Genomic DNA, 24,205 nt, shown 5'->3' with positions numbered 1-24,205 from the left:
AAATTCTTTTGAGATCCTGTATTATTTTAAGTATATTTAGTTTAGAATAATAAATAATAGTCGATTGAGTTTGTCTTTTGGTACGATTCATGATTACATTGTAATTATGCAACTTTATTAAGCAGGTGAAATCTGAATATTTGTCTTTTATCCTCATGACCTTCAACGAGGAGATTCTCGATTTGTGTACGTTTTCGACGCCCTCCCCCCCCCCCCCACCAAAAACGTGATTCTATGCATTCGAATTTTAGTTCTAAAATTCGTTTTCAATTTAAGATGCAAGAACAAAAGTAAAAATACTGGTACTCCTTGGGCGTTGAGTTTCCTGGCGGTCAGCAGAAAAATTCAATGAGTAAATGTTTACTTTAACTACAACAGAACACCGACCAATAACATTTTTTTTTTTTTTTTTTAGGTTTTCGGGGTTGCTGACAACGAATCTGGGGGTTGTATTACTGTACACATAGATTCGAAAAAGTTGTCAAAAAACAAATATATAACAAATATTATCAAAGGCAAGATAAGTTTTCTACCAAACTGGATACATTTTTTGTGTTTTTATTCAATGTAACATGTTTATTCAGCTCGAAAAACATGCAGTGTTTACCGATGTATTGGAAAATTTAAAATGGCGCCCGCCCCGACACTCTCTTTAACATGGTAAGTTTGGGAAAAGGTGTTATAAATAATAAACTAGACAAAATACTATTAAAAAAAACACCGAATATATGTCAACTTACGTCACGGTAACATATATTGAGCAAATTTCTAACAGTATTTTGTCTAGTTTATTATTTATAACATCTTTTCCTGAACTTACCGTGTTAAAGAGAAAATCGGGCGCCATTTTGAATTTTCCAATACATTGGTAAACACTGTATGCTTTTCGAGCTGAATAAACATGTTACATTGAATAAAAACACGAAAAATATATCCAGTTTGGTAGAAAAGTAACTTATCTTGCCTTTGATAACATTTATTTGTTATATATTTGTTTTTTTGACAACTTTTTCGAACCTATGTACAGTAATACAAACCCCAAATCGGATATTAAAACCTGTCGCAAATTTATTTTGTGCTAACTCCCCGCCATCGTTTACGCTATTCTTACATGATGCGGCCAAGGTGACTTGTCACATCGCGGAAGAATTTTTAAGCAGACATTTAAAATAGCAAGAAAGTTTTCAAAAACAAAATGTGATTAATTTTTCTGTGTTACGTAGTTTTTGATACTTAATTGATCTAAAAGTGTCCCCCCTACCTTACTACGCGCGTCCATGCGCGAACGCACGTGTAAGAATAGCATAAACGATGGCGATAAGTTGGGACAAAATAGTGCGAGGGTTCAGGGGTTAATATCATGCAAACGGTACATTTGCGACGGGTTTGAATATCAGATTCGTTGTCAGCGACCCCGAAAACCTTAAAAAACAAATTTTATTGGTCAGTGTTCTGTTGTAGTTAAAGTAAAGATTTACCCATTAAATTTTTTCTGCAGGTCGCCATGGAACTCAACGCCAAAGGAGTATCAAAATACTTTTCGTTCTGTTGTTTATAAAATATTCCTTGTGTTTTTATTTAATGTAACATGTTTATTCAGCTCGAAAAACATACAGTGTTTACCGATGTATTAGAAAATTTAAAATGGCGCCCGACTCTCTGTTGAACATGGTAAGTTTGGGAAAATGAGTTAAAAATAAAATATACAAAATACTGTTAAAAACTCACCAAATACATGTCAGCCCATGTCAAGGTAACATATATTGAGCAAGTTTTTCCGTATTTCTGTTTTTAAATAAACACCAAAATCTTATTTCCTTTGTTTTTTTTAGATGAATCTGTCTACCATCACATCTCGGTCTGGAAGGCATGTGATTAACCCCACAAACTTTTTTGCTAGTCGTTCATCGAGTCGACTCCTTCAGCGACCTCATATCATCTTCGCTTCTTCATCACTTTACAATTCTACAGAAGCTGCGGCCAGTTCCAATCTTGCCTCGACAGATGCAACGGTGGGTAACATATTTTGTAATTGTTGTTTTTGCAGAAAGGTTGAACGCTGCGGGATTGCAGACCTGATGATAAAAGAGGTCATCCTGAAAGACTGTTATCTTAATCCGATTGTAACAAGATAAGATGGATATATTTGCTGATGACACTATGCTCTATAACAGACATGAGGAGAAAACAAATGAAAACATATCTAAGAAAATGGCTAAAACCTTAGACGAAGACCTCCAGTCTGTAGTGGAATGGGGCCGTAAATGGATGGTAACGTTCAGTGCTGCCAAGTCTAAGCTTCTTTCAATAACTACAAGAAACCTTCCTAATCACCGATTTCTATGGCTAATGATACACTATCTGAATATCCTTCATTCAAACTCCTAGGCTTAACATTCACAGACAACATGAATTGGAACAAATACATTGAGGTAATTGCCAAGACTGCTGCAACGAAGGCAGGCTCTCTCTACTGTGCTCTGCTACTGTGAAACTTACACCTGGGAGTATCCTGTACCTCTACAAAGCCATTATTCGCCCATGTATGGAGTATTGTTGCCACATCTGGGCTGGTGCATCTGCCACTAGTCTCTCACTTGTAGACAGGGTTCAAAAACGAGTCACCAATCTGATAACAACCAAACTCCAACCTTTATCCTATTGCCAAAATGTGGTATCTCTGTGTGTGTTCTACCAGTATTTTAATAGAATATGCTCTGATGAACTTAAAACTCTTGTACCCCCACGACGTAGATACTCCTGACAAACCTGACAAGCAGCAAAATCTCATCCCTACACAGTAGAGATCCCTAGATGCCGGAAAGCTTTCTACTCAAATAGCTTCTTCTCTCAAATTGCTAAACTTAGGAATTCCCTCCTGGTTCCGTGTTTCCCTGACTTGTACTGACATGCAGAAGTTCAAGTGTAATGTGCACAGACATCTCGCTGCCCAACTCCCGACATAGAATCCTTGGAAACTTTGTCTGAAATAGTAGCCCCTTTTGTCAAAGTGGCGCTGTGCCTTGTTTGGGGTGAAAATAACAGTAAAAACAAAAAAAAGTGTAAAGAAGGTAAAGAGGCTTCAAATTGATGGATCTGATCCTAGAAGTTGTTGGTAGAATTAGTAAACATCAAATGAATCAACATAGATGAAATGTAGTTTGATTTTATGGATGAGATAAGGTGTCACTGATCATATTTTCTAAGGTACTTCTTAAGCTGCTGTACGGTATAATTAGAACCCGGGGATTCTTGGTTATTCCCCATGGGGAGGGGAGCCTAGCTTTCTCCACTTTTTGGCTCTTGCGACACACTTTGCTTTAGCAAGAAGCGATTAGAGTGCTATCCTTGTGAAAAGTAGAAAGAGAAATATGTTTTTTTTTAAATTTTTAATTTTTTTATAAATATGATTGTGCAGTTTTCTTTTTTGCATCCTGGTTTTTATTAAGATGTTGATGGAGACTTCGGATTCTTCGGACTACAGTTCTTATCTTGAGTATTATTCACACAACGTTTCGAAAAATGTAATCTCTGATCTTCTTCAGGTGTATCTTGTCGAACTCTGAGAATTTGCACGGAATTTCAGACGAAACCCTTTATTTATTCCACGGGGTTAGCATGCACCCGTTTTGTTAGCTATGCCTGGGTAGAAGTCTTAAGTAATTTGCAACTGTATTCTTTGTATTGTCTACATTGTCTATACTGAAGATTGAACATTCAACCTCCAGAAAAGTGTCACAACTGGATTTGACCTAGTACTTTATCTAGAAAGCTTCCTGAGTTCGACAAAGTATACCTGAAGAAAGCCGGAGGTTACATGAGCTGAAATGATGTGCGAATAACATTTGAGATATGAACAGTAGTTTGAATAATCAAATTTATCAATCCTCATCTCAAAACTTCAGAAACGTAATGTCGATGGAGATATTTTCTATATAATAAAGTTGGCTGCTTATGCACTTTTGTTACCATGCTATTTTCTTAATAGTACTTTCAAGTTAAATTTAAGTTTCACAATATCATTTTTTCATTAAATTGTTAGATGGAAGTCCAGAATAGTAACACAATTTCCTCCCCTCCCTATGTTAAGAATTTCTTTCTAAATAATATTATTTCATCACGGTAACATTAGTGCATAAGTACCTAAAGCTGTAGTTCCTGTTTCTTTACAAACTACAAACTCTACTTGGAAGTTTTCCGCTAAACTTATTTCCTTGTCTTTTGTTATACTTCTTTTTCTCTTTCTCAGCCACTTCCCAACATTTGGAGGGGAACGCCAATAGTATCACATCTTAGGAAACTCATTCCTAGAATTTTTCAGATAAACTTCATAGTCATTTCATTTGAAACGATATTAACCAAAGTACAGGGTGGAACAATAAAATTATCGCCCTAGAAAAGACGACATGATTCCATTTCCGTTGGATGAAAACCGATTTTCTCTTTTTGTTGCAGACCATCTACTAGTTGGCCAGTTTTGTACAAATCTCAAGAGCGATAGAAGTCTTCTGTCATGTCTGAAAGTGACACAATGTCCAACGAGCAAGATCTGAAATGCACCACTGTAAAACTCATGCTTTCTATCGATCCAACTTATGATGAGGGAGACATATGTTTTATGAGAAATAGAATATTCTTTGCATTAGTTTCATGTCTTGCCTCTCTGTCCCCTCATAGGACAGTTCTTGCTGAAAAATGAAAATGTTAAATTTTCTGTACTGCGAATGATTCATGCAGCAAGTAAGAGACTTATTTAATAAAAAAATAACTTCCTGTCTCCTTACCTCCACATGCTCACTTGAGGTCTTTCTCCTAATTTTTACTTTTTTAGTTGAAACTGAATGCAGTTGTTGAGTAAAATGCCAAAAATTAATTGATTCAACTATAAATGTGTGAGACCCATGTGCTACCCTGCTCGCTTGACATCACCAACTAATGAATGCAAAGCGGTAGTATAGTATGGTGTAGATTGAATAGAATTTGGATCATTTAATGGGACAACTCAACAAGAACTTGTTTACATTGTACTTGAAGACTACCATATTGTAATTGGCCGGGAAGCAGGCCCGTGGAACAGTGTTCCACAGGTGGGCAGTTCTAGGAAAGAAACTTTGTTCATGCAACTTGCCATGAAAATAACGATAGAGCAGAGACAGGTTTGCAATGTCTCTTCTGTGGGAAAGAGGTTGCAGGGAATAGAAAAGGGCATCACCTACTAGGTTTCAAGGCTAGTTTTGAACTCTTATCAAGGCAAGATAGGGTACGTCGAACAGCTTCCGCTCAAATGTGTCAACAGTATTCCATTTTAGGACGTACTTGGCTCTTATACCCATAGAGGATTGTGTCGGCAGTGAGATATCTACTAGAGCGATAGAATGATCCAACCATTTTTCCAGTGATCTTGGCAACAGATTTGATGTACGTGTTCCATTTCATTTCATTTCAGATCAAGAGTGAAGGTCAGTCTCAGAAGCTTGTCAAGATGTGGTGCTTCCCCAAGATGAGAGCCATTTATTTCAATTCGGGCCAGATGGGGATCAGAGAGATTATGATAAAAGAGAAGCTTGATTATAGATGCATTAAAATTAACCAACCACCTTTTTCCCCATTGAAAGAGAGAATCAGAAAAGATCATTGCCGACCTTTGAAGTGTTGCCATAGATTGTGACGTCATCTGCATAAATGTCTACAAATGATCTCAGGATGTGATTTGGGAGATCATTGATGAAGATCAAGAATAGAGTTGGACCCAGGATCGAACCCTGAGAGACACAAGCATTGATATTATGAGCTGATTTCTGTCCATTGGCAACTATTATAAGCCTATCAATGAGAAAGGATTTAATAATTGAGAGGACATTTCCAGTTGTTCCGTAGCTGGAAATCTTTTGGAGTAACCCTTTATGCCATACCCTATCAAAAGCCATGGATATGTCAAGAGCTATTGCTCTAGAAACGAAGTCCTTGTTGAGAGATTTATTAATCCTGTGTGATATTACAGTTAGCGCTTCAGCTGTAGATCTAGCAGAATGAAACCATATTGCATGTCACTAAGAAGGTTATTTCTGCTGAGATGGTTGACCACTTCTCTATTTAACACAGATTCCAGCAACTTAATCATGACACACAGGAGACTGTTTAGTCTATACTGAGAGGCAGATGACTGATCTCCAAAATTTTTAAGTATAGGGCAGATTGATGAAATTTTCCGGGATGTTGGGAAGCATTTCTCTTTAAGGCAATCTTTAAACAGCTTTGTAAGTATGGGAGCTAGTTATCTTACGTTTTGTCATTAATTTGAATTTGTTATGACTTTCAGGACACGCTATCAAGTAGCCTACCTCCTGGTTATATACCAGAGCCACCATCACTGCCGACACCAGCAGCAGAGGTTTTAAACTCTTTAGGGGAGCCAACATTTTCTAGTCTTGGTCTTGGTGGTTATGCTCCCAGTGGTTGGGTGCAATCTGCACTGGAAAGCCTCCATGTTGGAGTTGACTTACCCTGGTGGGGAGCCATCGTTGCTGGTATGTACATTTTCCTTTGTCTGCTTTTCTTTATTTCTCTTTTCCTCGGTGTACTTTCAAAATATCTAATTTATCAGTGCTTATCCAGAATTCAACCTAATTAAAAAAACAAAAATATAAAAAAAATCTTTATGATATATATATACACGGGACTAAAATGTCATATTCCAAAAATCCTGATGATCGAGTATTTTTCTTTTTTCTTCAACTCAGAAAATTAAATTTTATGAGGAAACGAGGCTGATCCACCATGTTTTAGAATCAAGGGAGACAACTCGACTAAAAATGATATTAATTGCTAAAAATAATAAAATTTGATTTACTTAGTTTAAAAGAAATACTTGATTAATTTATGTGATTTTCCAAATATGACATTTTTGTTCCCTAATGAGTACGTACCTCAAAAATTTTTCTGTATTTTTTATTTTTAATTAGGTTGCTAATTTTACCTTTACAAAGTGTTAAGGGCACTAAATGTATCCACTATTGTACAATGTACCAACTTGGATCCAACATTGAATAATTTGAGAATGTCTTTCAATTGTTTATTTTAAACCCATTGTTTAAACAAAAAAGTTTGGTGTATGGTGCTTGTTTACATCGGTGATTTTTTAAACCAACACATTTCAGGTGAAACCATTATTATTTACTTGCATGTCATTACAAAATTAGTATAGATTTCAAAAAGTACAAAAAAATGGACCAGTAGAAGATGTGCTAGATATATTTTTAACAAGAAGTCAACACCATTTATGTTCTAAAATGGGTTTGTTTAAAAATTGCAGGCCCTTAATTTAAGTCCATTAAGTCCAAGGGTTATCTCCCTTATTTGTCCTGGTGCTACCAAATCAGGCTGTCCTTTGACTTCCTGAGACGAAATGCACCTACATTGACGTTTTTTGTTTTCTGATCTTTTTTGTAAAACTTAATTTTGTTCTGCAAAACCAAAAACAAAAACAACAGCCCCTCTCCCTCCCCTTTTTATTTTATCCCCCCCCCCACTCCCAGACCCTGTCGATGGAGTATCAGAATACACCGACTCTCCCCCTGTAGAGAGTAAAAGTTCCTCAATGGGGCCACTGTTGGCTGTAGGTGGCGACCCGTAATGCCTTAGAACGGGATCCTGGTGGCGGAGCACCTCATGACCTCGGAACCAAGTGGCTGTGAGTTAGCAACACTCCACTTTGGCCTTTACTTCGGCTAGACGGGCGGTTGGGCAGGCTCGACCCGATCAACTGGCTAGTCATGACAGTCCCTAATAATAGTGAGCCCCCAAAAGAGAAATACAAACACATTACCTTATAAAAAAAAACAAAAAAACACACACATACTATCATTAGAAGGCAATGGCAAGGGCCAATCAGATGGTGAAAACTGATGCTATTTACAGCTAACCCTTTCTATACCTTGCTGGGTCCGAGGAAATGAAAAAAATTGTCATAAGCAGCTACTCACTGTTTGAGTATATCATCATTGTATCCCTGAGATGCTTGGGCGAATGGGTTTCCCCCCCCCAACCATCTCCCAATTTAGGGCTCCGAAGAGGGTGAGGAGCAAGGATGATGAAAAAAAACAAAAAATATGGCTTCCCAAAAAATTAAAAGACCCCATCCAGAAAGTGATGAAGATGAAAACACAAACTTTCCGGAGTATATAATCTTGGAATCACAAGATAACACACAAATAACTAAAATGTCCCCATTCATAATCGAAAAAATTATCAACAAAAATCTGAACATAAAACAATTAAAAAAATTAAACTTTACTCATACAAGTATCTACTAAAAGTAGTGCTGAAGAAATTTTAACATGGACAAAGTTCCATGATATAAACATCAAAGCCTACCTTCACAAAACCCTCAACACCTCAAAGGGAGTCATCAGATGTCCAGAATTAAACACCTGCTCTCTAGAAGAAATAAAAACAAACCTAAAAAAACAAAAAGTTATAGATACTAAAAGAATTGCAATAAAAAGAAACGAACAAACAATAAACACCAACACATACATATTCACTTTCAGTACTCCCACCCCATCAACTGAACTCAAGATTGGATATATTAACATTAAAGTAGAAACATATATCCCCAGATCACTTCGCTGCCTAAACTGCCAAAAATTTGGCCACTTCAAAAAATACTGCACCTGGAAAACAGTATGCCCAAAATGTAGCAGTAATAAACACCAAGAAACAGAATGCCAAGGAAATATAAAATGAAATGCCCAAACTGTGGTGATAAACATCCAGAATACTCATCGCTCTGCCAAAACTGGATCAAAGAAAAAAAATAAACGAACTAAAATATACCAAAAACATAAGTTTTACCGAAGCTAGAAAAATTATTGAAACAGCCACCACAACAGAACCAACTAGATCAGATGCAGGTGCAACCAAAAATCAATTAAAAACAATAGAAAACATTGAACTAAAGGAAATCTCTACCCTCATAAAATCACTTCAAGAACTAGTTGAGGCATTGAGGGCCACCTTACAGCAACTGCCATCAACTCAAGCTGTACTTGAAAATAACTACCAAGCAGTTGAAAGTAAAATCCCACCAGATCCCCCAAATCAAACACAATCCTCTAACAAAAAACTCACACAAACTGAAAACATCCCAAAACCAAAAGGACAATCGCATAGTACCCTCCGCAAAGAAAAAAAAAATCAAATCTCACACCAACCAAACAGAAAATAAATGAAAAACCCTAAAAAGACAGATCTCGCTCCACGTCAAAAACCAAAACTACAGATCAGAATAAATTTAAATCCTTGGAAATAATGGAAACAGATGACAGAGCCTCCGAACCCCCATAATCAATTAGTAGAAAACAACCACTGTTATTCTTAATAAAATAAAAGGAAATCAAAAAGATAAAACTAAACTATGGCTAACAAAATAATCCAATGGAATTACAGAGGTATAAAAGCAAACAAGAATGAATTACTTCTACTAATATCCAATCTCTGCCCTACTATAATGTGCCTACAAGAGACTTTTTAAAACCATCTGAAACTATTAATTTCCGTAACTTCACTGATTATAACCACACAACAAATAATCCAAATATAGCTAACTATCCATCTTCATCAACTTTATCAACAATAGATTATTTAATGTCTGTGTAGGAACATGCCTCTCTGATATTAAGGAACAGGAAACGGGAGTACCACAGGGAAGTATTTTGTCTGTAACATTGTTTAATCTAAAGATTAACAATATCGTTAAATGTATAAACCAAATAGAAAAGTTACTAGCCAAACCCACATGATTTTTAGAATATGACATCTTAGTTCTGTGACAAGTATGTACATCATAAAGATACACCATAAAGATTTTTCTGTATTCTTATTTTTTTTTAATAAGTGTAATTCTAAATATACAACAAATTTTATGTTGATACTTGAAGGTATAAACATCCTAATTTCTTCAGATATTTTTTTAAACAGCCTTCATTAAAAAAAAAAAAGAGTATATTGTTCTATTAAACTTTATGGCTTAAATAATTTAACTTTGTTCGTTTTATAAAAAAAAAACAAGTTGAAAAGATATTTTTCACTCAGTAGTGAGCTTCGGAAGATTGTCAGTGAAAGAAATACAATCGCCAAAAGATAAGCGTTTCATTATTTCTAGTCGCCACTTTGAAAAAATACTGGCAAATGCAACTGTTTTACTTGCAATGTAGAGCCCTGAGCTAACACTTGATCTCTATATGAGATATATTGTTATTTGAATATTCCATTAAATTTCTTCTTTTACCATTCAAACACTGGGTTAATAAAGAAGTTGGGACATGAAGTTGCGTGCCATCAGCTAGAATCGAAACCAAAACATTTAGGGCTCCAGCCACATTTTGTACTGTTTGAGCTAACCTGACTGATGGAAAAAAAAGATTTAAAATTAAACCATTTCTAGATATGATTGAATTTGCTCATGTGTAAAACTAATAGAAATACGTCAGATGATGGTGTATTCTTTTACAAAATATTGTGTTGTAATTTGGCTTTCAACGTATATTATATGTAATAAAATAAAATATGAATCAAGTGCGCTTGAAAGCCAAATCACAATGTAATATTAGGAAAATAAAAAAAATATATAGAAAGAAAACAACATACTGAGGATGGAGTTTAGCTCTGAAATATATTTATTTTATAATTTCAAACAAGTAAAATATTTGTTTATTTTCCTAATATTACATTGTGATTTGGCTTTCAAGCACACTAGATGCATACTTTATCTTATTCAAATTAAATCAACGTTTCTATATGGAACTCACACCCTTGGTGTATATCATTAGTAATACACACGGACGAAAAAACGCTTTGGATAATCACAGATTTCAAGGTAGTTCTACTAAAATAGCCATATTTTTGAAACCAAAGCACTTCAAGTCTTCAAATTACTACTGTTTTGTTCGGAAATGAATATACTTTCAAATGAATTAATATATATGAATGTACATTATATATTTTAAGAGTTTTAAGCAAATAAAGTGATAAAAATGTGAACGTCATAAAATGGCGTTTTCGGTAAGGTTTTGTAATGACCCCCCCTGTTTTCTAAAGGTCCGTACCGTGATTGTATGAAGAATTTCGTCATGAAATTTGGGAACCAATCAGTAGAGGTGTTAATCTTAATACTGTCAAGTGTCCGAAATATTTTTGACCATTTCTTTTTTTGTTGTGTTAAAAATAAGACTTTAATATGACTAGTATCGAACATTTTGAAAAAAAAAATTCTTCGGACACCCAGTAGTAAGTAAATCAATCTTTTTACTATCTTTATCAATTAAAAGTATTATTTTATGTTGAGTAGGACCGCGGTAATTGATAATTTAAAAGGACCTACCCGAAAAAAAAATTGTTTCTATTTCTCGAATTTGGTCAAATGAAGTTAGTATTACTAGCAGCAGCAGCAGCTCCAGCCTGTAGAATCAGCCATAGCACAGCACAGTGTATAAACAACACGCGTTCTTTAATTTTTATTCAAGAACGAATTAAGAAAAACATGAAAATATGAATATAAATGTTCTTATGTTTAATTAGAGCTATTTTGTTATCAGAATAACATTAGTTTAGAACTATTGGGTTTTCAGAATGTATAATAACAACAATCCCAACCAATTCGGCATTATGAATCTGTAGCAGTGTCAGAATCTTTGGGAAAATCGCCATTGCAAATTTGACACCCCTAAGACAAAACTGCAAATAAAATATAACAAAATCGTAATTTCTGTTTTTAAAGTGGGTTTTTTATTTTATTTATGGAATATACTTCCAAAATAAACTATTAAAGTTTGTTTCAAACATAATAAAAATATTATTTCTTATTCGTTAAAAAACCGTGTTGACAAAATATCCGCTCGCGGTGATTGAATACGCGGACATTCATTGAATCTGTTGCAATTTCTCACATTTCTCGTCAAATTTAAAAACATGGTTAAAAAAACAAAATAAACTTTTGTAGATTGCATGCACTTTTATTCTTTAAATTAGTTTTGAACAGCGAATTAAAACAATGTTTTACTGCGAACAGCCACAAATGTTTTTTTTCAAAATCAAAATAAGTATCAAAATCTCGTTTATACATAGATTCGAAAAAGTTGTCAAAAAACAAATATATAACAAATAAATGTTATCAAAGGCAAGATAAGTTACTTTTCTACCTAACTGGATAATTTTCTAGTGTTTTTATTTAATGTAACATGTTTATTCAGCTCGAAAAATGTACAGTGTTTACCGATGTATTGGAAAATTAAAAATGGCGCCCGGCCCGACTCTCTTTGACACGGTAAGTTTGAGAAAAGGAGTTAAAAATAAAAAAAAACTATACAAAATACTGTTAAAAACTCACCGAATATATGTCAGCCTATGTCACATGTCACGGTAACATATATTGAGCGAGTTTCTAGCAGTATTTTGTCTACTTTTTTATTTTTAACTCTTTTCCACAAACTTACCGTTTCAAGAGTCGGGCGCCATTTTAAATTTTCCAAAACATCGGTAAACACTGTTTTCAAGCTGAATAAACATGTTACATTAAATAAAAACACTAAAAAATTATCCAGTTATGTAGAAAAGTAACTTGCTTTTGATAACATTTATTTGTTATATATTTGTTTTTTGACAACTTTTTCGAATCTATGTGTATAGTAATACAAACCCTCAAAATCTATATCAATATTCTTGAAATTTTAAAAGAAAACACATCAAACTACAATTAGGAAACTTTTTATTTCGTTATTTTTTTTTTCTACTTATTAAGCGAAAGATATTTTTACAACCTGCTCCAGCGTAGTACGGCCTATGGAATTAACACCTTCAACCTCGAAAATAGAAATCAACAAATTTATGAAATTTTCTTTGAAATTTCGCAACGCAGTTTCTTATTAAATTAAAACTAAATATAACATTTGCTGACTTATTTACCTGTCGAATACACACACACATATATATGTATGTATGTATATATATATATATATATATATATATATATATATATATCTTTCTGTAAAATATTTATTTGAAATGGAAACAGCATTTTGCAGTTAGGACAACAAAACAAAAATGAAGTAACGGTTCGTATTCCTAAAACACTCTTTAACCCTAACAATAACACTAAGTTCGAGTGGCAAGCCCCCCCCCCAAATAAAATACCTTTATAAGCCACATACAAGCATCTAAAACAAACAAACAAAAAATAGATCCTTCCTTAAAGAAAAATACACATGAAAATAAATTGGTTAACTGTCCTAAAATGCTAGAATGGCCAGGAAATGGTGAATTATTTTACATTAAATTTTTGTGAAATTAACCGCTCCCCCCTCTAATATTGTTTTTGTTAGCTTTGTCTCTGTCAAGTTTTCAGTATGTTCACACATAATTTTCCTTAGCCCCTACAATTAATTCAAAATCCGAATGGCAACCCTCCCCATATTCTCATTGCATAGAAACCCTCTTAAAACTACACATAATCATCTTTAAAAAAAAAAAAAAAAAAAAAAAACAGTTAACTGCCCTAAAATGCTAGAATGACCTATATTAGGAAATTATTTTACATTCAATTCTAAAATAATTTGTTTATCTTTCATTAAAGTTTTTCATGGCATTTTATACATAATTTCCTAAAAAGGTAGGATCACATTTTGGAGGGGTGGTCAGAAGGAGTTGAGTGGGGTTAAACAGAAGGTGTTAATCTACAATAATACCAAAGAAATATTGCAATATATTCATTTTTAAATGGTCTTATGTTTAGATTTAAGTTTTTTGTACATAAAGCACATTACAATTCAACTTTGAGTTCTCCAACTTCTTTTCTGTTTATGGATACATGGCATTTTTAAGGAATTGCTGCATATTTATGCACATTTACTGCAGATTATTTGGAAACCATAAACTTTGGGAGATTTTCAGTTGCATATTCTGATTCCTTGTACAAAAATGCACTTATATGGTAAATTTCATTTCTTAGTCTTGTGTTTTAACAAAGATATGACATTTTTACTGAAAAAGTAGTGTAAAAAATGTGACGAAACGCATATGGTCTTAAAGAGGGAAAAATATCCAAACGTGTGAGGCACAAAAAATAGCCATAACTTCCTTAATTTTAATCAGATTTTAAAAATTTAAAAAGATTCTTTCTTAGCTCATCAAGCTCTTTCTATGCATACCAATATTGAAATATTTCAAGCTATTTCAATTTTTTCATGTGTATTGCTAATATCATATTTCATTTTAATAGAAATATTTTGGCAAGTTGAAATGAACATTTTGCATTTCAACTTGCCAACATTTCTGTACATGTTATTCACCCATCCAAACAAAGATTTTACTCGTTACAAACCATCCTTGATGTATGATTACTATTTCCTGTTAATTTCAGTGTTATATGACCAGTGGTTTAAGAGTTTATTGGTTAAATATTTACACATACACTCACACATACATCTACTGTTTTATTTATATAGAAGAGGTAGAAGCAAGGTGAAGATGGTACTTGACATATGTTATACCAACACACTGCTGAATAAGTGAGCATAAACTAACTATTCATTAAAGAAATATTTTTAACAAATCTAAAAAATGGAATTTGCTATTATTTTTTTTTTAATCTTCCACTGACTTCTCCCATCTTGAAGAATACGATTTGAACAAGAAGTGCTAAAAAAACAAATGATAAAAATTAACAAAATGTTTCATTTTGTTAATTTTCATCATTTGTTTGAACAAATTTAATTATTAAAAGAAAAAGAGACACTTGTCAATATGATGGAATCGATAAAAGGTTTTAAGCTGTTCCACAAAAAATTGAAAACTTAATTTTATTATAAAATTGTGTTACCATCTGTTTTACTTGGTGCAAGATCCGTTTTTTTCCTTTTTGACTGATTTATTATTCAAAGAAAAATCTGTTTTGATCTCTACTGGGTTATGAATCATAATTAGAAGAGCATATTCAATGTGTTAGCTGTTGAAGTGAATCTTATATGAACAGTCAAAGTTAACATTTCCGTGTTATTTTTGTAATTTTTTTTTTCAAAAGGTAAAAGGATTTTGCTAAATGTTTTGGTTGGCTTGATCTCATAACTATTACTTCCATAAGGATTAATTTTTTTTACCACAAGATGACAACATACATTTGTAAGAAATTTTTCATTTGCTCCAGGTCTGCAGTTTTAGTTATACACTGTGAAATATAACTTCTATACCAATAGCGCACAACATGGAGGTTTATTTTCAACAAACCATGAATGGTCACAGTTTGGTATTATTGTTGGTGTTTTATAAAGTTCTAGGTGCTCTCATTAAACGATTTTGTAATAAAGATATAATTTTGTTTGAGGATACATTCTATATGACTGTTACTTCGAAACCATCCCATACTCGACAAAAAAAGTAGAGATTACTTCATTAAATCTTAGCACTTTGTACCCATAGCAATGTAATGTGAAAAAATTTAAAAGGGTTTTCAGTTGTGTTAAAATTTTTTAGCACGAAGATTGGAAACAGCCAAGGACAACAAGATTCAAGAAGTCGGAAAAACAAAAAGACTGTTGGTTGGACTACTTGATTGGAATGGGGCAAATAAGTAGTTGGTAAAGGTTGTTAAAGCAATGAATAGAAATACTCAAAGTCCGAATCAACAGCACATTCACTGACAGCTTTAATGTAGGAATACGTCAAAGTTTTGTAGTAAATTTGTTGTTTTTAATAATTTGTGTCTTAGAAACATTGTCCAGAGAGTTCCATACAAGTTGTTTAGAGTAGATGTATGTGCTGATGATTTAGTACTTCCCTGTGAAACAATCGAAAACTTATTAAATGAAAGACATGAAGGAATGCTATAGAAATTAAAGGTCTGAGAGTGACCGTTATCAAGACCATATTGGTCATGGCACCAAAACGATAGATGTTGCATATCACGGGTCCATATTGGAGATCATGTATTGGGTACATGTAATACAGACGTAACGATGAGGGAGACAGAGAGGGAGATATTTATACTGAAGGGGAAGAGAATTCATTATTGAATGAATGTATTACTGTTCTCTTGGTCCTGGATATGACCTTAAACATATAAACTTTAATTGGCATTGCTCCCAGGTTCACTCTGACCCGGAGTGGTAGTACCTGTTAGGGTCCCAACTATGGGTTAAATAGAATCTGACCTAAAAAAAAAAAAATTTACTCCATTAAAAATCGTTCCTCAAAATAACTAGATTCGGCATTAAATAACCTAAAAAAAGTTGATATGCCGTAAGACAAAAACAACCAACCAACCAAAAAATTACTGTTCTCTAACACAGAGGGAGACCATCATTACTTATGATGGAGAGGGGACACATTACTTAAGATGGGGGTTATACAAAGTACATATTAAGATGATTAACACATTACCTTCATTTGTTGAATGACAACACGAAGACAACAAAAATCGATTATTTCATTTGACCGGTTGAAATGATGATTGCCGTCAGGAATTCAAATACGTTTCTACATGGTTAAATGTTCTCCTTTCACTTCTAAAGGGACCCTCCTCTGCTCGACTGCCGACTCTTGACTCTCAACTCTGACCGCCCGACTCTCTTGCTGTCTGCCCGACTGTCTTGATTTAACTAAAACTAGCTCCTATATTGAGAAATTTCCTTTCTGCTATAACGTCAGATGTGTGGTCTAAAACGTGACCAACTCACGTTTCCAAAACACATTTCTGCAAACAAAGAATTCTGAACTAACCTATTTTTCAACCTAACCTATTTTTTTGATTCAGTTTTCATAACATAATGAACAATTAAATTCTTTTTACAATACAAACAATATCTAACAATTTCCCAAAACAATAGTTAAATTCTAACAAATAAAGTTGGAGCTTTGGTTTTGATTCTAGCTGATGGCATCAAGCCATGTGTTTCTTACTTTTTAAATTACTGATACATATCGAGTACAATATAATACTCTATAGAGAATTGACTCAATAATAATAAATACAAAATCTACACGAATTAAAATATAATATTTAAGCATATTTTACGACCAGGCGATGTTGGAAGGCCTACTATCATATATATATATATATATATATATATATATATATGATTAGTGCAATGGGGCTAGAAATGGTGCTCTGAAAATTGCCTGCTTTATCACAAGTCTACCACAACTTAAATTCAGCGGTTGAAAAAAAACAAAACAAATGATTACTTCACTCATCATACGTGGAACATACATACATACTCTTTTTGACAACTCAAAAGCAAGCTGACCAGAAAGGCAATCCGCCACAACACCCAGAGAGCTAGCTCGCTACATAGCAGTCATGTCTGAAACTTCCATTGCTGAAAAAAGTCAACTCACAGAGGATAAATGTACAATAGTTCTAACATTCCAATTTCTGAATCTATCTCTGAACCTTGCTTACAAGGTTCGAATCTCGGCTTATCCTAATCTCATTTTCACTTATCTAATGTTTTTATTATTTACAAGAAAAGGGGACAACCTTTTCTTGTAACAAATGGTTGTAGTGTTGGAAGTCCCACTGAAAGGAAATAGTTCCTCTGCTCGGTTTGTGAAAAGGGAGTTGAGTGCAACCCAATTTTTTTTGTGGTACTTGTAAGTGTTGGGTACAACAGAAGTGCAGTGGAGCAACACATAGATTGAGAGATGATAATCAATTTATGTGCAAGAAATGTAACACAATAGAGACACATTAAAAACTAAAATGTGGAAAAAGTATATTTTGAGGGCGAAGCTATAAAATTGGTCGAGAAGTTTTGTTACCTTGGTGATGCCTTTGGAACACAGGGTGGAGCAAGTGGTAGTGTGATAGCAAGAGTTAAGAGTGAATGAAGTAAGTTTAAGGAACTTCTGTCATTGTCTGCAAAGAGAAGAGTTTATCATGTATGTGTGCAAAGTGTGATGATGTATGGAACTGATACTTGGCCAGTGAACCTTGAGGACATGCGTTGTGTGAAGAAAAATGGTACGAGAATGATAGGATGATTGTGTAATCTTGACAGTATAGGAAGATATTTATAAAACCGGAGCCTGTGTTGGTTTGGTCACATTGAAAGAATGGATGAATGTGCTCATTTTACAATCAAGAGTGGAATTTCTGCCATTACTGACAAGCAGAGTGTTAACACTATCGACCAAGGCAAGAGTTTATCAGGTATCTATACGCAGTGAATTATGTCCAGTGAGTGTTAAAGACATGCGTTGCCTGGAAAGAAATGATATAAGAATGATAAAACATTGTATAAAATGATGAATTTCATGCAGTTTTTTTTTCCTGCTATTTTTCAGGGACCATCATCGTTCGTCTGTGCATGTTTCCAATTGTAGTGTTGGCCCAGAGAAATGCGGCCCATATGAGCAACCACATGCCAACAATTGTGAATCTACAACAACAATTTTCAGAGGCCAGAACGAGTGGAAATCCTATGGAAGGTACTTTATTTTCTTTTTATGTGCCTTAAATAAGTTTGTTTTTATGCCAAATGTACAACTAGAAGCATCAAATCTGTAAGTGTTTTTGTTTTTGTGCTTGTCCCCCCTGAAAAAAAAAGATCTGTATGTTTCCTGACGAGAAGACAATATCATACACCAAAACTCATGTAAATTGATCCAAGTAATTTTATTTTTACAAAGAAAACCATTTGTAAGCGAATTTGGCTTCTCTTCTCTCCATGTTAAGAATAACTTTCTAAAATTTCGATTTGGAATTATCTCCCTTTTTTTTCTTCCAAGTGTTTTCAAGGTGGCGTTGCAAGAGTGTCACTTGTAGTTTAATCATAAAATTGGATTTTCTTATTTAAAAATAAATCTGCTTCATCGATTTACATGTATGATAATTTGTTTCTGTCACGGGTATTTACATCACAAATTTTTATTTATTTTTGTTTTTTCATGTGGGAGTGGGGGGAGGAGTTCTGTACGAGCACACGCTTTTATTTATTTTTTCATCAGTATTATTCATGTAGCTATGAAAAATGATGGCATATTCTCTCATTGTTTCCCAACTTAGCAACTATTTTATCGACCAACAATAAATGGTTAGGAACCATTCTCTTGTGTGTGAATAATAGCCCGTGATATTTTTGTTAGTCAAATCCGAAAATTATAATGAAAGTAAACAGATTTTTTATGAACATTTTATGAACATTTAAATGTAACAAAAGAAAATGAACAGAAAAGTAATGTTTGGTAAGCTTTAGTATATACCTTATGTGTGTATATTTACAATAAATGAACAGAAACAATGGTTCGTGACTAGAATGTTTTTAGAATGAACAAAGATTATATTTATTATTTATGTTACATTTGTATAATTATTAGACACTTGCTTAGATGCCTTTTTTTTATACTTATTTTGATCTGTATCTTTGTTAATTCCAATATTTTCTTTTTTTTTGTAATCCTAAAATTATTTTCGTAAATTTTGGTAATATTGACACCTTACTGATCCACACAGTGGATGCAACGTGCCAGCAACAATCCAATTTCTCTGATTTGTCCCCCTTAGCAGCTATTCTTTCAGCTCAAAACCAACTACTTTGATGCGGTTTTGGGGGCCATAATTTCTTGAACCGTATGTGAAAGATGCCACAGGACCAACATCGACTTTCTATTTGTTTTAAGAATTTATGTGGTTGTCGCTGTATAGTTTTACAATTAGTCAACTGTATCGAAAAATTCCTAATCTTATGTTGCCGGACATACTACTTTTGCTTGATTGTTGGGGCCTATGTTTTGTTAAACCGACATATAAGAAACCTCTGAATCACATTTTCACTAAATATGTGTGTAGACTGTTTTGCAATTTCTTCATGATCAGTTGCTTGTTCAATGGACGTTCAAAAACAGAAACATATTTTACTTTTGTACTGCTAAAAAACACATAAATTTTCAAGTCTTATAATATTCTTTGCAGTTAATGAAAAAAAATTCAAGGAATTTAAGTGCGGAGTTTGAACCTACAGACCACATCATGCAAAAAAAAAAAAACCGCTCTTAACTTACCCACTGTAGAATTTTCACAGCCCGTTGTTCTATCATTGTTGCTAAGCAACGACATGGAAAAAATGGCTTTACCGATGATAAATTAAAATAACAGTTTCGATTATCGGTAAATATCGGGAGTATTCTGAAACAAAACTTAACTAAGATCACTCCTAAACTTATACACTAAAGTTCTGTAAATTTTAAAGAAAATCTGTTCAGCTGTTTCGGAGTCTATAAGAAACTAACTCACACGCGCACACAGACAAAGTTGCATTTACATAATTTATGTAATTTATGGACACCTGTTTCGCTGTACCTACAGCTCATAAGCATTGCTGAGCTGTAGGTAGGTGAAACACATGTCCGGAGATAACTATTTCAATAATTAATTAGTAAAAAAATAAACAAATATCTGTGTGTATATATTGTATACTATTGTGTATATGTGTGTGTGTGTGTATATATATATATATATATATATATATATATATATATATACGCATGTGTATTTATACTTGTGCGTGTATGTATGTATGTATGTATGTATTACTGGTGGAATGATCCCAATATTTTTCCCCGATTCCAATACGATTACTGATTCCGATTCTTTATAAATCTCTAAATATTTAACTATAGAGTTCTTATTTTTTCACAATTACCATCAAAACATATGTTAAATGTGCAGATATTTTCCTAAGCATAAAAATATAGTTTTACTGGTAGTTTAAAATCAATAAATATTTATTTTTTATCATTACTACCAATAGTGGAAGATTTTGTTTTAAACAAAATCAAATAAAAAGGACAAAAGAATCGTTTTTGGCATCGGAAAATAGGCAAAAAATTTTCTGATTCCAATTAATTGTCCCAACACTATATATATATATATATATATATATATTTGTACATGTCCCTAAATGTGAAGCTGACTATTCAGTTCTAAGAGGTATAGCTCTTCTTAGCTGCCAGGGGGAGCTGACTCATCCCGAGTATAATTTTCACTTGAAAATAACAACAAAAATCGACATATATATGATCAGGAAATAGACAGGGAACAACAACCTTGATGGATAAATAGCCAGCCTCCCTTTTAATTTGTAAGGGTAAGCATAGGCATAGTGACCAAGTGTTCAAAATATTGGAGATATAAAGTCAGCTCAATGGTAGATGAAAAGAATCTACCAGAGCTAAGTATAAACAACAAAAGGTAATATGATTTATGGAAAAATCATTTAGTTAGGCAAAAAAAAAAAAGAAAAGAAAATGACTTTATTGTATCCTGGCCAACATCAGGTATGTATAAGTAGGCACTTTTAAAAATTTTTTTTCAAGTCGATGTGACATCTTATATCATTCAACATACTTCCAATGGGATATAAATTTTATTGCAAATATTACAAATCTCTGAAAGTTTAATTCTTATAATTTTTGTTGTTTTTGTAAATATTTATTTATTTATTTATTTTTTTTGTCTAGCGGCTCGGGTTGGCAATGAACTGATGAGTTATATGAAAAGATATGAGATCAAACCGTTCCGAAATTTCTTAGTTCCAATGGCTCAGGTGAGAAAAAAATGAAACTCTTTGTTTATTATATTGTGGGGAAGTCATCATAATTTAACTATTTGTCTTTTTGGATTTTACAATTTATGCATGACTAAAGAAAATGGACCTACGGTTTATATTTGTCATAACTCTTGTTTCCTTTATTTTATCATTTAGTCTTTACATTCCATGAGCAATGTTTCTGACAAAGGGTGAAAATGCTTTTTATGGGTTGAAATCTATCCGTCTGGCTCTTATCATTGGGCGTTTTTTAATCTTGAAGTAGTACTTTTTATTTATTTTTTTTTTGTAGCTCCTTACATCAAATGGCTTCATGCCTTGTCTGGAGTGATTCCTATAAAAAAATTAGGGACAACAAATGTACGACTAATTTCTGCTGCTTCACTATTCAAGCAACTTTGGCTCGTCATTTAAATGAACTGTCTTAAGGCAACCTGGGGCCGTCAGCAAAAAATATTTTAAAAACTTCTTGCAATATTATAAAACAAATTTAGTCGCAACTTTCAGCTGAGAGTCATTTTTTTGTAAATATCTTTTCAAGTCCATACCTAAAAAGATATTTACAAAAAAAGAAACTCGATTTTTTTCCTTTTTTTTTTTTACATAATTTTTAAGGCTGAAAAAAAAAATGTTTCGACTAAATCTTACAATTGACCTTTCCTTTAAAAACTTGAAAATTTTTAACACATCTGCATGAATCTAAAAGATATTTGCCAAAAGTAAACTCCTGCCTGAAAGTTGTGACTAAATTTGTTTTATTTCAATAATACCACCAGAAATTTTCACAATATTTTTTCCTGGTGGCCCAAATTGCCTTAAGGCTGTGCTTGAACGACGAGCAGAAGTTACTTGAATCGCAAATCATCATCAGTCGTACATTTGTCATGCCTAATTTAGTTGTATATAAATAGTAAAGGCAATTCTGTGCGACCGTACCAGTGTTAGGTGTAAACCTAGCCTCGACGTGAAAATGTTCTGATTACGAAACCAAACTTCCTGTTTTAGTTTAAAATGAATCGGCAAATTGACATGGAAGAAAATTCGTGAAACTTTTGAACACCTTTTTATTTAAAAAAAAAAAAAATTATATATTTTACAGATTTATTTTAAACAGGAAGTCTGGTTTGGCAATCAAAATATTTTCACATCGAGGTTAGGTTTTCGTCTGACACTGGGTAGTGGGTCGCCTATGTTTCTGAATCGCCGTTGTAAAACCGTTTTCTTTTGTCATTTATTTCCTTTTATTATTGCTGTTAATGTTTTTATTTTAATTCATGGTACAGTATGAGGTGCTAACCAAGGGAAGTAACTCGTACTCAAGAAATGTGGAGTTCTCTACCCATTTCATTCTGTTTAAGTCAGAGTATAATGCAAGAAATCAAATGCTTTGTAGGCCATTAAAAATGCTTTTATGTTGTTTTTGGTAAATATTAATGAAGACTCGTTTCGAGTTAAAATCCATTTAGTATTACGAATCTAACTCGAGAAAAACGTGCTTGATTGTGTGAATAAGCAGAATCTCATATTGGATCAAATTCGGTTATTTTGTTTTGATTTTTGCTTATTTTCGTAATGTTGACACATTGCAAATGTTTTTTTTATTTTTCAGTTTATATGCGTAATACTAAATGGATTAAAACAACAGCAACATAAAATAATTTTTAATACATATACATTTTTGTTCTTGAATTCAGCTCTAGCCGCAAGCTTCAACATTTACCCTTTTTAAGCTAATTCACTGTACAACCTTCTTAGTTTATGATGAAAATAAGACGCTTTTTTAGAACTTGTCATTGCTCTGATGAGGATAGCTCCATTTTACCAAGAGATTTGTCTATTTTTTTCGTACGATAATTAAAGATATTAAAACCAACATAACTTTGAGGAATTGTAAGATAGGAAAGATGCAACTATTTAAATTTGTTTTTTTTATAGATATTAACCTTAAAAACAATGAAAGCATTACAAAAAAAAAAAGGTAGTGATATCTTTCTTTTTCAATTTCTTTGTGTTAGTTTTAGCATACTAAATTCTCATATGAAAAAAAAAACGAACAAATTTTTTGGTAAAATAGTTATCCCCCTCAGACTTATGATGAATTTTAGAAAAATGCTGAAAACTAGTGACGATTTGATGATTTCTTTGCCATACACTCGATTTAGCATCAAATTTTCTGATTCAAAATTTATGCCATTTAATGAGGTCATCCATTTATCATTACTTTGTCATGAGTATACCCCCCCCTCTTTTTTGATCAGTTTCATTTATGCTTCCTGATTTAGTGTCATAAAAAAACATCTTTGTAGAGAGATTGAGATAAAAATGTACTCCTTCCCTTCTAATCTCATTTACATATCCTATTTACATAAATTAATGTTACAAAACCTTCCCCTCTCAATCCCACATTAAACAAGTCTGCTTTTCAAAATTACTTTTATAATCACAAAAAAATTGATTATTTTAATAATTTAATAATTTTATAATCACAAAAAAATTGATTATTTTAAAAAACAAAAATACTTAAATAATAAAAATCTGGTCTAGGTCTTGTATTTCTGCTGTGTTTACAAACAAAAATGATACCATAATATATCTTTATGGATAGTTGG

The 24,205-nt window shown here is 33.0% G+C and overlaps 1 protein-coding gene across 1 annotated transcript in view; it reads left to right on the top strand.

Annotated features, from left to right (window-relative positions):
* Positions 1-24,205, top strand: part of LOC145293908 (mitochondrial inner membrane protein OXA1L-like) — a 50,327-nt gene that overhangs the window by 327 nt on the left and 25,795 nt on the right. The window contains exons 2-5 of the mRNA XM_080140713.1: positions 1,833-2,012; positions 6,320-6,527; positions 18,334-18,477; positions 21,508-21,593. Of these exons, the coding sequence (XP_079996839.1) occupies positions 1,833-2,012; positions 6,320-6,527; positions 18,334-18,477; positions 21,508-21,593 (618 nt within the window). The remainder of the gene's footprint in view (positions 1-1,832; positions 2,013-6,319; positions 6,528-18,333; positions 18,478-21,507; positions 21,594-24,205) is intronic.

This window comes from Euprymna scolopes, chromosome 15, assembly GCF_053919585.1.
Source record: "Euprymna scolopes isolate OS-2025 chromosome 15, ASM5391958v1, whole genome shotgun sequence".
Classification (NCBI taxonomy): Eukaryota; Metazoa; Mollusca; class Cephalopoda; order Sepiida; family Sepiolidae; genus Euprymna; species Euprymna scolopes.
This window is presented reverse-complemented; position numbering and strand designations above follow the sequence as displayed.